Genomic DNA, 14,782 nt, shown 5'->3' on the forward strand with positions numbered 1-14,782 from the left:
TTTATATATAATCCTAAAAAGGGGTTATGTCAGATTTGCCTCTGACTCAGATTATCTGTGTTGGCTTTTTCTACAATTAGCCATGGCTTGATGCCCGCAACTGCTTGATTTTAATTAAAATGACATCTTTCTCTTTTCTGATTATGCAACTGTACTCTGGCACATACGCAGGGGGGGGGGCCTCTGGGCACGGCCCCCGAAAAAATCTCACGATTTGTTTTTATTTTCCCATAAATTTCATATACTTCTTACAAAATAAGGGATTTGAAGGATTTGCCACCATCCCCGGAACAAATTCCAGTCTATGTGCCTGGCTGTACTCATGGTAACAACATCTAATGGGCTCAATTAAACTTAATAAATTTTTATATAGTCAAGCCAAAGATATAGATGAACTGGTCAATACATTACCATACAATGTTTGACAAATATTAAGTTGCAAGTAGTGACCCATCTTCAGGTTTAGGCAGACCCATAGCCACTACTCTTTTCTTCCATAATGGATTCAGATCACGAAGAAGGCTTAACGACGATTCCCTCAGGGGAATCTGCAGGGCATGTTTCGTAATATGGAAGGTTTTCATCGGGATGCAGGAGGATGTTACGTAACAGGGGGGTTTTCTTCAGGATTTCTTTGGCTGTTATATAATAGGGTTTGTTTGCTTTTTGTTGTCACCTAATAGGACGTGTTAGAGTCCACTAGTCAATTGGGGGAGATTTATTAAGACATTTTTCTTCAAGACGTTTTTCAAGATGTTTCAAAACATTTTAAGACATTGTTTAAGACACTTTCCTTCAAGATGTTTTTCTTCATGATTTCTTTAGTTCTTACGTAATTAAGAATGCTTACACGTGTTAAGGATGGGACATTCACACGTGACTTGTTTCTTAAGGGAATCCCGTGGGGAATCAACGCTTGTAACTGAGGAGGACATACACGTAGGATGATACGTAATGACGATGTACACGTGGGATATAACGAAATACTTTAAAATATTTTTTCATTCAAGACTTTTTTTCTCAGGGAACCTTTATACTCTAATGATTTTTGTCGGCATTAAGCTTCGAATATAAAACCAAAGATTTCTCCCAATGACCACACCAGAGCCTTAACCAACTGGACCAGCAAACTATTCATATTATTTAGGTTTGGGTAATGCTTTCTCCATTATAACCTATATAACACGCAGGGAGATTCCCCTGTTCCCGCTTACTAGAATGATCAAAAGGATTACGTGGTCCCATATGGATGCAATAATTTGCATGCTGGGGGACCAGAAACTGCTTACATTTGATATGCACCTGCATATTAAGTAATACTTTAGAGAGTGTTATCAGATAATATTGAGACTTATTCATAACACATTTTTTAGTAAGAGTCTTTTACTCTGTTGAAACTTGAATAAGCTATCAGAGATGAAATAAAAGCGAGAGTATCATCATGGCTAGAATATGGTACACCTTCATATATGATCAAAAGTCTTTCTTTTCTTCTTCACTACAAAGAATTTAGCACTTATATTAGAGGCAATCTTAATAAAAACTAAAATTATATAAAAAACTAATTTAATAATTAATTTTGGCAAAATTAATCAAAACAAATTTACTAGCATTATTTAAACACAGAAGAATCCAATTAAAAAACAACAAACGAAAAAACAAAACACGAAAAAACTATTAAGGAAAAATATAAACAAAAAGAACTATGAATTAAATAATGGTGGGAGCCCTAGCAACCAATTCCAGGAAGGGGAGAGGCGGAGGGTTGACATTAGACATTAGACACCTTTTATGCATTCGGTTATTTCTGAGAGCTTTTAATGAAAATGCCACGTTTCTTTGAGCCAAGACTATGCATATTTCACGCCAGGTATTTCTGAGAGGTCTTGATGAAAATGCAACTTTTCTATTGCTCTAATAGACGTACTACAAAAAAAAGAGACAATTTTTTTGCATTCGGTTATTTCTGAAAGGTTTTAAGGAAAACGCCGCGTTCCTTTGAGCCAAGACAATGTATATTTCACACCAGTCTGACAATATGTGGCTAGCCCGCCTGCTAGCGGTCAATTCCAGTGGGGAAGGGATTGCTATTAGAAATAATTTTAAACCATATTAAGAGAAATTTCCAAATTAAGAGGGTTTCTATTGCTCTATTAGACGCACCTGTAAGAAAAAGAGACACGTTTTTGCATTCGGTTACTTCTGAGAGGTTTTAATGAAATGTCACGTTTTTTTTAGCCAAGACTATGCATATTTCACGCCAGCGTGACAATATGCAGCTAGTCTACCCTAGCAAACAATTCCAGAGGGGAGTTACTATTGTAATTTAAATACGCTTTACTTCATGTTTTACGAAGCTCCTATAAGCAGAAATAAAGGATTTTGCATTTTTTTTTTCGAGAAGAAAGATAAAGGATCCGTGTGTGCTATGGGACAGTCATTTTGGCTAAAATAAACGTCTATGTTACCCGTTTATTTTGTAGGACTACCTGCATCTTTAAAAAACGATTGTGCCACCATACGGCATTACTGCCTCTGAAACTCGAGGCTCAATGTGCGTATGGACTTCCGATCATTCTAAATCAATCAACTCTCTCAGTATCTTGAAGAAAAATGTCTTAGTAAGACTCCCCCGCTTGAATCATGAACTCCAAAATTCCTATTACGTGACAACCAAAAGCAAACAAACCCTATTATGTAACAACTAAAAGTAAACAAACACTATGACGTAACAACCAAAGAAACCCTGAAGAAAACCTCCCCGTCACGTAGCATGCACCTGTATGTTGAAGAAAACCTCCCTATTACGTAACATGCACCTGCGTCTCCCCATGGAAGAATCGCCGTTAAGCCTTCTTCATGATTTTAAACCATTAGGGAAGAAAAAAGTAGTGGCTATGGGTCTGTCCATACCTGAAGATAGATCACTACTATTGTATATGTTTGCAGAGGGGCTTGAAAAGACACGTTACATTTGATGGTGCCATTTTCGCCAAGATCATGCTAATTTTTGAGTCCTTCTGCACCCTCTGTTTTCTATATTTGGGCACATTTTCATATCAACATTTAATAAACAGTTTTGGATATATACTCGCATGGTAGGGACTTTAATCTATGACCCCCATCATTTGGACCAATATATTTGTTTGTAGTAAAAGTTGCAATATGGCTGCTGAGGGGGTGGCAGCTATTATATTTTATAATAGAGGGGGTGGCAGATATATTTTTATTGATTTTTGATTGAAGAATGAATGCTCTGACACAGGAGCCATGGGACGAGACGTTCAACTTTGTTCAACACAGTCCTTACAAAATGAATGGGTTCACTTAGTTGCATTGTTTTTAAACGGCGACATTTTTAGTCCAAAAGCTTTAAAATGGAATCGATAATTTAGATATTTAAAATTACTAAATGCCTAAATTTGCTGCACTCTAATGGAAGTGTCATGTCACAAAAACATAGACGTGGGGGGGATATATTTTCAAAATGCAGGGGGCAGTTTTTTTGTAAAAATGCCAAAACAATGGTATTTTTCAACGAAAATGCCGAAAAATGTATTCTCAAAATCCACGAAACGGGACAAACAAGCCCAGGAGGCAATTGTCCCCCTCCCCAAAAATTGACGCACCTGCATTCTAAATGTTTTCATAAAGCACTAGTTTTAGCCGAAGGACTTGGAGGATTGAAGTCCTCCTTATGTGTAGGATAATTTTGGTTTGTTTAAGTTTTAACGTAGCTCTCATTTTTTTAATAACTGTTTCTTTTATTTAGTAGACTAAAGTCTACAAAACATCAATAGGAAATAAACCAATTCAAAGAATTTCCAAGGATCTCGATAGGCGATGCAAGGGCAGTAGATCAACTAACAAAAAAGTTTGAATACTTGAACACTTAATATTCAAACATTTACTTAAATATTTTTGTCTACCACAGAATGGCTAAGAATAGTAAACATTAGTTTACTTTACTTTTCTCGTGTTGGAGAGGGGGGGGGGGTAAAACTTCGAGACCCCTGTATACTGAGAAATCTGAATCAATTTAAACAATTAAGCTGCAAATCGAATAATTCATTTCTAAACAATCATACAAAAAATTATTCACATTCATGTCATACCAAACTAAATTCAAACTGATGGCAATAAAATTTAAATTCAATCATAGTTATTTTCGCTGGCGTAAAATATTAAATTTTCAATATGATTAACTAAACGGGAAGTACGACCATTTAACGAAAACGATTCCACGAATAAGAGTAGACCAAAATCTTTTTTATTCTACTAATGACGTATTACCGGGAAAACACAACTTTCACTTATTATTAGTAATTAAAACTTCGTTTCATAACAAATCAATGAGCAATAATATACATGGTATGTAATCATATAATACCAATCCCAAAGATTTTAGCACAAATACATTAGAATACCTTCTATTATTTTGAATTCATACTAAGAGTCAGACGGGCAGGGCGGAGAAGGCCTTCGAGTTCGTTTCTTTCAGAAAACTCGATATTTTTTGCGAAGTCCCTCTTAATTTTTCTTCTTTTCAACTTAATTCCCATTGTCTCGCTCTATCCAAATAAACGCATATGTACGTGCCTATTTAGATACATCTTTTAATACCAAAGAATGACGCGAAGCCACTAACGTTACACAAAAGCATGGCCGTGTACAGAAGAAGGAGTCTGGGTTCCCCTCTCCCCCAATACCCTAAATTTTCTTGAATTTCTGGGCATTTTTTTTCAACTTATCAAACCAAATTCGTGTTCTTTATTATTACCCATCCCCCTGAAACAAAATTTTATTATTGGCCACCCCCGCTGAAAAAAATTCAGTTCACGAGCCTACAAAGCAATTTATTGTGTAATTATATTATCTTCATGTCATTAGCTTTTAAAGGAGCAAAAAATAAAAATAAACATTTATTTTAGTTTCACGGTTTTTTCTTGTAATCTAAACATTAATCATTTGCTTTTTTTAGGTACGAGTAAAAGGTTTACTACCTTAGGGTAAAATCGATCCTTAAGTTCTTGATAGTTTAATCAAGACTAGAATAAAATAACAAACTATGTTGGAATTTAAACGGTTTGAACTTGTGACGCATTAATGCTGCGCAATATTATTATACCCTTTTGGGCATTTCGTTTTTTACCCTTATTAGGAGTTATTGTTGTTTTTGTTAAATTGCATACTTCAAATAAATTTACGTGGTTAAACAAACGCACCAAAAAAAACGTCTAATTTGAGAATGCAAATATTTGTTTTCCTTATGCTGATATGTCAGTTTTCGGTGTTCACACAAGAGTAATGCATGCAGATCCATACCCTGGATGATACTGGGCGGGTGGGGGGGGATTGATCGAAGTCAGTGAAGCAGTTCTGCACACTTTTTATATACCAATCACTCAGTTATTTGTTATTAAGGATCAGAGTTTTAAAAGATTACTAAATAATTATTAATTTTAGTTTCTCTCCATAAAATGCATAATCAGACTATATTATCTTCTCTTTTTTGTGACAATTTCCTCTATTCTTATGCGACTACTTTAAGGGAACGAATACCTTAAAGGATTACCCTATATTTTTCATTCTAAACTTTCTAGCCAGTGTGAGCAAACTATTTAGAATTGATTAGGCGGTGTTGCCGTAACTTACAAGAGACCGAATAAAGAACAGGAAACTAGATGGCGACTCCTAATGTCCCAGAAATCTTAGAAAAACCATTTAACTTCTCCCGTTTCATGCCGGAGATAGAGATATTCAGTTTTAATTGAAACTTCATTAGAAAGTATGAACCTTGTTTTTTGGATTAAACGGAGCAGAATTTTCTTTTTTAAGCTCAGGAAAGGGAGTCCCTAAAAATATTATAGTCTACCAGCTAGAAAAACGCTAAATATCAGCTCAATGGACAAAGGCAAATCTAGATCAAAATATTAGGGGGGGGGAATGTAACAAGGACAAAAATAATTGAGCAGATTGATAAAATTATTTTAAAAAACGGAATGAAGGGCTGCAGAAAATCTAGAAGGAGAGGGAGAACCCAACCCGGATCTGCCCCTGTCAAAGAAGTATCATTTGAGCAATTTGGTAGCTATGGAAGATCCCTGTAGTGCTACCCGCTTTGAAAGCACTGCCTAAACAGGGGACGTAAAATTTCTTTGTCTTTTCCATCAAATTTTATAGTCAAACCACAGATTCTCGATAAATTTCGATGGTAGCTAGTCCCCTGGGAGAATTCGCTAATGGACCCCTTTATCTTTGAGATGGTCAGCCGACGCTGAGGCTCGCAAACTGAGTTAAGGCATCGAATCTACTTAAGTAATTACCCAGGACCTTTATTTGAGGAAGAAGACTACGGGAAATGGCTTACGACTTCGAAAGAAGTCCCTAAAATGATAGATTATATTTGAAATACAAGAAATGATACGAGTGATCAGACAAAGCTCAATATATCGGTGGGGGAGGACGAACCCAAAACTTCCTCCTACCTACGAAGCTGTTTTAGAAGTTCCTTTTCATCTTGAGAGGAATCAAGTATATTTTTTTTTATTGTCTCGTGACGAAAAAAACAAAACAAACAAGGACAATAAACGGCATATTAATACCAAATCAACTAAAAATTACGCGCTATCATTTTTATGCAGACACAGACATAAGGTGCCAAGGTTCGGTCTCCGCAGAAATCTAAAATAGTCGCAACTTAAAACATATCAAAATAAAAGCCTAATTGGCGGTAAGGAAATAACGGAGCGTCTCATTTTCCCAATTAATTTTATTCAAGAAGGTACTCATTTTCTGTCACTTGGTGTACATCTCAGAGCATCACATGTGCCGCACGGTTTCACTATACGTTGCCCGATTTCGCAGCGCGTGACAAATCCTCGCAACACTTTTTACATTTCCACCATGCTCGGTACACTTTTGCCACGCTTAGCATACCCCACTCGGTGAAAATGATTTTCTGAAAGCTGGTACCCCCTCGATTTTATTCAAACATTCGTAAATAAAAAAATACCTCCTAGACAGAAAAGATAAAACTGAAGTCTTTTCCTGACAAGGTTGGCCGGTAGACCATTTCGGCATGGGTGTAGTGAAAAGGTAACCATGCAAAACTTTTTATACCGCGCCCGTGCTTGGCAGCAAAGAATTGAAAAAAGCATCTTTTGTTCTAAAAACAAACTGTGTTACACAAAAGGGAATCTTGGCTACCGCAAGCCACTAATGATTTAGCAATTATCAGAAGAACCAAGAGACTTTTGTCATCCTATCGGTCTAAAATATCTGGTTTAAATTTCTTTTCGTATCCAAATACCCACTATCGAGCGCAATGAAATTTTTGAATAAAAAATATGGATCCGTATTCATGTAAATCGTCAAGTTTTGTAACCACCTATCCTAAAGCTAGTAAATTGTGACAAATAGGGAAATTGAATAAAACTTTTACGGGACCTTCTGGGGTAGAAGTAAGGTAGACCCAAAGGCTCTTCCCAGCGTAAGTCCCAGACCTAATATTTTTTCTAAAAAAGAAACATGTCAATGACTGTGTTTTTTAAACTATAAATCACTGTCTTGTCACTTTACTATCATGATTCCCAATTCGGATTGTCAGATTACCGTATCAAAAGAAATTGGATTGTCGTTGACAATCCAATCTGGACCGTTCTTGGAACTTCCATTTTACAGCAATCTGATTGTCAAAATAAATGACATTTTGGAAACTTTTTGAAATTTGAAAAAGTGAAGTGGCACAAATCGTTACCTTTACATGCAAAAGAGCTAGAATTTGACCTATTATTAAGACTTTAATCAACTAAAATTACGATTCGCAACATTTGGGGAGTAAGCGGGGCAGATAAAGAATGCTCTTGGCGCTGTTACTCAGTTTGAGCAGAATATTGAGACCTTAATTTTTCTTCTTTTTTATAAAAATATAAACAAATCACTAATGTTAACAATCAGAATAAATAACAGCACATTTTTTCAACTTCCAGAATTATCCAAGAAAATATTTAAGTAATCTTGCTGATTTAAAAAAAAAAGTCTGTCCTTCTAATTGCTTTACACTTAGTTTGTTTACCAAAGAGTGCTGAATGTAAATTTAAATAAACATCAAATTCATAGGGTTTTAATGAAAAAAAAAATCAAGTTAGTTTCGAAATTTGGGTGCTTTCAATAAAAATTGAAGTATAATCATTTAGACTTTCCTTAGCGCAACTATCCATGCGTAATTAAAAATACACCCGGAATTGCTACAACCCCTATGACTTCTTAGCCTCATTTGCAGTTTTGTTAGTGTTTTGGTCAAATGACTTAGAATTTATTAAGCAAAAACTGTGATAATAGTAAGGATCAGATTCCATTTTCGAATTCAGTGTTAAGGACTGCACTTCGAAAGTGGTTTCAAACAATTTAAACTGTCTAAAATCCAGAAGTCAAAAATGTCCAAATTTTGCAAAAAAAAATTAATTTGATAAACATGAGTTTACATAAGAAACATTAATACAATTTAGGCATATAGGAGCCTTGAGGGGGGAAATAGGCACACATTTTCAGCAGATCAGTGTTGCCGGATATTGCTTGTGAAACAATAGCCTAGCGGCTATATGTGAAATGATAGCCTACTTTAAGTGCATTCAGTTTGAAATAAGGAGTAAAATAAAATTGTTAAGAGTTTTTTTTTAATCTATTTAAATGATTTCCAAATTGCTTGCCTTCAGGTTAGGAGTTGCCAATATTGTTTGCAGATTTGTTTGCAGATTTCAAACAATTAGTTTGAAGGTGGGTTATAAAAAGAGATTGTGACTATCCCTCGAAACTGTTGCTCTGAATGGTTATGGTTTAGCATTATGGTTTAATCTATAATCTAGAGGAATCAGAATTTGTGGTTTGGGGGAGAAGTTCAAAGTCAGTGAACCATGTGACTTTAAATGTTAACATTGGGACTTAGTCCTTAAAAATAGTATTAAAATCTTTTGTTTTCTACAAATTAAGAACTTTTAAATTAACAATACTTGACAAATAATTAAGACTACAGAACAAAACAAATTAGGTGACAATGCTTTGAATGCTTTTGAGACAGATGAATGTTGGCACATGTACGTTCCAGGGGTTTGAATTCACTGCAGGGTAATTTCCTCAGGCCAAAAAACAATAGAATATTAAAATTTTCTGATTTTAGGATTCCCTAAAAACCTCTCAAGAAAAATGAAATTTATTTATAACAACTAGACTTTGTTTTCCTTTTTTTTAAACTACTTCACGTTTAGAAAATAGGATTTAAAAATCGAAACACGCCTTTTCAAGTCTTGTCTAGACCTTATTTTGAAACACGTTTATACCGTTTTTACACGTTTACACGTTTATACACGTTTACACGCTTATTTTGAAATACGTTTATACGTTTATGCAAACGCACTACGGTGTTCTTTTGTCCTTTATTAGATTCTTCACCTTGCTTCCATTTGTCAAAATTCTATTTTTCTTTTGAGTTTTATATTTGCTTTAAACTTACTCGTGTTAGTCTTTAACACCCCACCCCCGCCTCTCCTCCAAAATCAGTCCAACAAGACGCTTAGAAAGACTAATATATCAACCTGAACAAGTATCTTCTCTGAGTACACCCCCTCCCCCCAAAGAAAACTAGTTCAAAAGTTCAACTAGTTCTCCTTTGAGTATCCAATGTCCATCTATGCAAGAGCAGAGCTGCAATATTTGTTACTGATTATTTTGCTTTCCTGATCTTCGTCACTTGCCATTCAAGATTTTGTTTTTCCTGATTGTGTTGCGAGAGCAACACTTTTTTTTCATAGTACCCTGATTTCAGCTTATTCCTAGAAAGTGGTAAGGGTCTAACCTCTGCGGTTTTTACAGAAAGTGTGGACCTTAGGCCAGATTGATGAATATGACTTTGCATTTAGGAAGGCTTTGCAGAACTCTTGCCTGGGACCAAAAATCTATTGTTTCTACCCATTTCTGTTCTTGATTTCGGCTGAGTTTATCATTCGGTTTTTTTGCACTTGGGATTGTAGTAGAGAAATAATATCTGATGTGCCTCTTAAATTTTAAAAGTTCTCTCATTGCTAAAGAAAGTAGAGTTTAGCCTTTGCTCCTTTCTAAGTGAAGACGTTAGAAACTTTGCCTACGGCAAAAAAGTCAACTTTTGAACTAAGACAGATAATTTTTTTTTCGACGGCAATCGAAAGCTCTTGATGAGCTGATGTACCGTTGAAATTATTTTATGAGCTGCTCGCGAGTTGAAGTCTTCAAATCAGCGTATTTTTCCAAGAAAAAGATTTGTAAGAAATAACACGTTAGCCCCATTTCGCTCAAAATGGCACATAACGCCTTTCAAAGTATCCCAGCCGAATAGCTATCTTAGTGCCTTGCTCTTTAAAAAATGGGATCCTGTTATTCCCAAGTGAAAACAGTAACTAATTTCTACGAAAACAATTACCTTTGGGGATATTGAGCTGTTCTTGTTCCTTTTCCCAGGATGCAAATGACGCTTTTAAGGCTTCTGTCATTTTCTTATTTGTTCCAGGCGTTAATGGCGGCACCTGAGCCGGTAAATCTAAAAAATAATTGGATTGGTATATTAAATTATAATAGTTAAGCAATCTTATAAAGTATATTTGAAGGAGGGGGAATTAGTCAAAACTCCACAAGAAAGACACAATGCTATGTGATTTTATGGATGAGTAGGGTTAAGGGCTCATTCAAGTGCTGGTCTATATTAATCACTAGTTTAGGAAAACAGTCTTCCTTTTCTCCTTCTCTCTTTTTTTTTTTTTTTAATGTGTTTGTGTTGTTGCATTGGTGATTTCTCTTTTTGTTATAATAAATGCAATAAATAATAGACCGATATTTTATTGAGGAAGATGGGATATAGCTGTCCACCTCTCAGTAAATCAGGCGAAGCGTAAGAGCTAACTTAGGGCAATTCACTTCAACTTAGATTGAAGTCCATTTTTATTGTTTGTTATAAGGTTATAAGGGCTAATTGTTGGTTTTATTCATAAATTAGAATTAGAACATGCGCAACAACACTAAAGTTGAGACAAACGAACTACATTTGGTGGATATGTATTTAAAAACTAGAAAGCAAATCGGTTAAACAATATCAAAACATAAAATCGCGAAGAAGAGAGAAAACGAGGACAAAAACAGCAAGTGAAAAAACTAAAAATTATGCAATTCTTTCGGCCAAGACCTCCGCTTGACCGTCCTAAGTGCAGAATAAAACTGATAAACTATAAAAAAAAAACTTAAAACAAAACACAAAACTAAAATAAGATGACCCTTTCAAAGTTAACAAAACAAAAAACTAAAATATGGGTTATCCTTTTACCGTTACTCTGAAAAGGTTATCGTATTTTAGTTTTGTGTATTGTTTTAAGTTTTTTTTTAGTTTTATTCCGCACCGAGGACGGTCTTGACCAAAATATTTGCATAATTTTTTATTTTTTCACTGGCTGTTTTGTCCTCGTTTTCTCTCTTCGTCGCGATTTTATGTTTTGTCATAATTAGTCAGTATGGTCTCATAAATAGTTTAAACAATATCAATTGTATATCGGAGCCAATATATTTTCATTTGTTGATATAATTCTGTTTTCTGAACCAATATAGGTTATGCATAACAACTATGGCCCAAGATAGTAGGTCTGTTTTGAAACTGCTCAAGTATCCTCTGCCATATTCTAGGCTTACTAACCGCACATTGTCATCCCCTTTGACCGTTTTGCGCCCAGTTAGTTAGCAAGGGATCAAGAGGTTACGTGGAAGCACATGTTACTCAAATTTTATTTCGAGGGTGGCAGAAGCTCGAAAAGATCCAAAATATATTTTAATTACAGGGCAAGTTTAAATGAGGATAGATTCACCCCTTCAATGGACCCAAAGGGTTGTCAATTTTCAGGAATCACGTACATCAGGTTGTGTGTGCTAAGCATGACCAAAGTGTGGAAAGCTTTGTAAAACTGTGCCACGTGTGGCGGAACTGCGCATGACATCTGGCGTTGGGATGTACATCAGTTGGTAAAGAGTAGGCCGCCCCTCGGACGGACGAAGAAAGGAAGTTACGAGCAGAATATATTGGGCCCGAAGGTCCCTGCCAATGATTATGTGCCTGATTACGAGGAAAAGAAACAGTAAAAAAGCTAGTTCACACAGTATAATGAAGAAGTGACAATAGAGCAGTGAAAAGCAGCTCCTCTCAGTCCCTTTTATTTTCACAAAACCATCTCCCCCTTGAGGCGCCTACCACCCAAACAATGTCAACACTATACTCTAAATTTCAAAGCAAAAGGCATAGTAAAAAAGGAAGAAAAAAAAGGGTTATACTAGGAGGAGATAATCTTAAAAGTTAGCCTATAAATTAGTCGTAATAATAGCGTGACTAAAAACTCGGAAGCAGACTGTTTATGGCAAGCAGTAACACCCTTTCTCATAAAAAACAGAAATAAAAAAAAGAACACACCATCTCTCAAGAACAGTCCATTAACCAGGAGAGGGCGTGGATATTAGGCGTAAAGTAATAATGGGGTAAAAACTCATCTAAACTAAACAGCAGCAATTTTCTCTAGCAAGATTGCTAGTCCATATGTATCTAAAACCGACAGATTCAAACGCCTTTATTAGCTACTAGTTATTATCTCTTGATTGAGGTCACGAAAGGGTGACCGACGGGTTATATGTAAGGCGCAGCCACCAAAGAGGTTTTTTTTTGCAACAAATTGGCAACAGTTTTCTTTATGGCCTCTTTTGAACTAAGCGCTATAATACCAAAGTTCGTCCTTGGCTACATTCAAAAAGCTTATGTTTACTGGATTTTCCGACTTGCTTCCAGTTTAACTGTATCCCACCCCTCTACCTTAATTATTGTGTAGACATAATCCTAGGCCATATTCAAAAGTTTGCTGCTTTGCACTTTCTTTTATTGTTTATTTCTCTTATACATTTTTTATTACTCATGAACTTATTACTTGTTAGTACCTAATTTTTTTTTTACTTATCTCTCGTCCTTATGTACTTATTAGTACCTAATTTTTTTTTTACTTATCTCTCGTCCTATGCTGATTCATAATGACAAATTCAAAAAAAGAGCCAATAAAATCAGCAAATTTCGAATAAAACCCAGGATCAGATGCGGGCATTGTGCAATAGAGAGGCTTCAATTAGAGGGGAGCATCCCCCCTAGTTTTGATAATTACCTCTTTGGTTATTTTCATTAAAAAGTGGCTAAGAAAACTTTAAGAAAACAACAAAATTCCTCTCCTAGATTTCAAAAATACATTTTGTCTCCCAGATTTTCGTGAATTGCCGCCACTGGGACTGGAATATAGGATTAACCTGGAAACGAGTCTGAAAACATGAAATACGGAGTATGGGTGGCCTCACAACCTACCAGCCATCGATCCCATAAAGGTTGCCTCCCTCCATGCCGAGGATAGGTGCAAGGTCATTGACGGTTCAATATCTTATAAAGCGATGAAAGTGACTAATTGATTACGCCGCAACTCTTGCTATTAAAGAAAACGATACAGGTGTTATTTGAAAAAAATGATACCATTCCAACTGGCGTTCTGGATTTAGTAGTCGGATCCTCTTCAAAATATAGTACATTTTCCCTCACACATTTAGGGATCTAAACTTAATTTTATCGCTCATAATTTTTCCGACACCTGCCGGCGTCATTGTCTAAGTAAGGAAAGTTATTAGTACCAAACTTCTAAAAGAGAAATGGGTTCAAGGTTCAAAAGGGACGGCTACTGTTCTTTGAAAAATTCACCCCCCAAAAGGGTAATTGCCGTGTAACTGCTTTACAGCACCTGGACAACGACAGGTGTGGGCTAATCTGCTACCGCAAATGAAATTACAGAAAAAAACTTGGTAGTCGGTTTTTTTCACTTTGAAGTAAGCGTGTTTAATAATTAAAACAAGGACAGCAATTAAATGATAGTTACCGGACATCTGGAAAACTTTAAGTTGGACAATTTAAAATCTTAAAAAGTACTTTCCCATTATCTTGTAGCATTAAAAATTATTTTGAAAATGCCTGATCAGGTGGTCCACGCACCAGATGCAATTAATAAAAAAAAGTCATTACTCAGCAATTCAAAATTAAAAAATATTAGCTCCCCTTTGGAGACGGGAATATTTAAAATTCTCATATTCCACAGTAGATTTTTGCTAGGATCCATCGGGGTATTTTATTGAGCGAATGTTCGATAGCGATGATAGATCGAAACATAGAGCCCAATATGTGGGATTTATGGGATTCAATTCAAGGGAATCGTATATCAAGGGGGCTGCCCCTCCTAAATACCTCGCTGTTTACATTAAGTTTTAAAGCTCTTTAAAATACTTCTCATTCAAATTCAAAGGCCCTCGTGTTTGAGCAGTCTTTCTTAAAGAATTGTGACAAAAAAAAAATCCAAATTTAGCGAAAAGAGCAAGGAATTGATTAATAATTTTCGCTCATTTTAATACTGCTTCTTACTTTCAGTTGAAAAAACTTGTTTTTATTCAATTTTTTATAATTTCTCAAATCTGGCACAGAAATATCCCCCCAGTGAATAATTCCCCTTAGAAATTTCCTACCCATGGAAAATTCTCCCCATGGAAAATCCTCCCCCACAGAAGTCCCCCCGAGAAACTTTCGTATATTTACCAATAACAAATCCTATACGTAAACAATTGGTAAATTACATAAATTACGGCCATTTTCCCAAGGGCTGTGAGGAAGTCGTCATCCCCAGAGATATAGTTATTGGACCTTTCAACT

General features: G+C 35.6%; 1 protein-coding gene across 2 annotated transcripts in view; it reads right to left on the reverse strand.

The window, feature by feature from the left end:
• Nucleotides 1-14,782, reverse strand: part of LOC136029566 (protein C-ets-1-like) — a 148,012-nt gene that overhangs the window by 89,962 nt on the left and 43,268 nt on the right. For both annotated transcript variants that reach the window (XM_065708054.1, XM_065708055.1), the window contains exon 2: nucleotides 10,454-10,570. In XM_065708054.1, the coding sequence (XP_065564126.1) occupies nucleotides 10,454-10,570 (117 nt within the window). The remainder of the gene's footprint in view (nucleotides 1-10,453; nucleotides 10,571-14,782) is intronic.

The sequence above is a fragment of the Artemia franciscana genome, chromosome 7 (genome assembly GCF_032884065.1).
Source record: "Artemia franciscana chromosome 7, ASM3288406v1, whole genome shotgun sequence".
NCBI lineage: Eukaryota > Metazoa > Arthropoda > Branchiopoda > Anostraca > Artemiidae > Artemia > Artemia franciscana.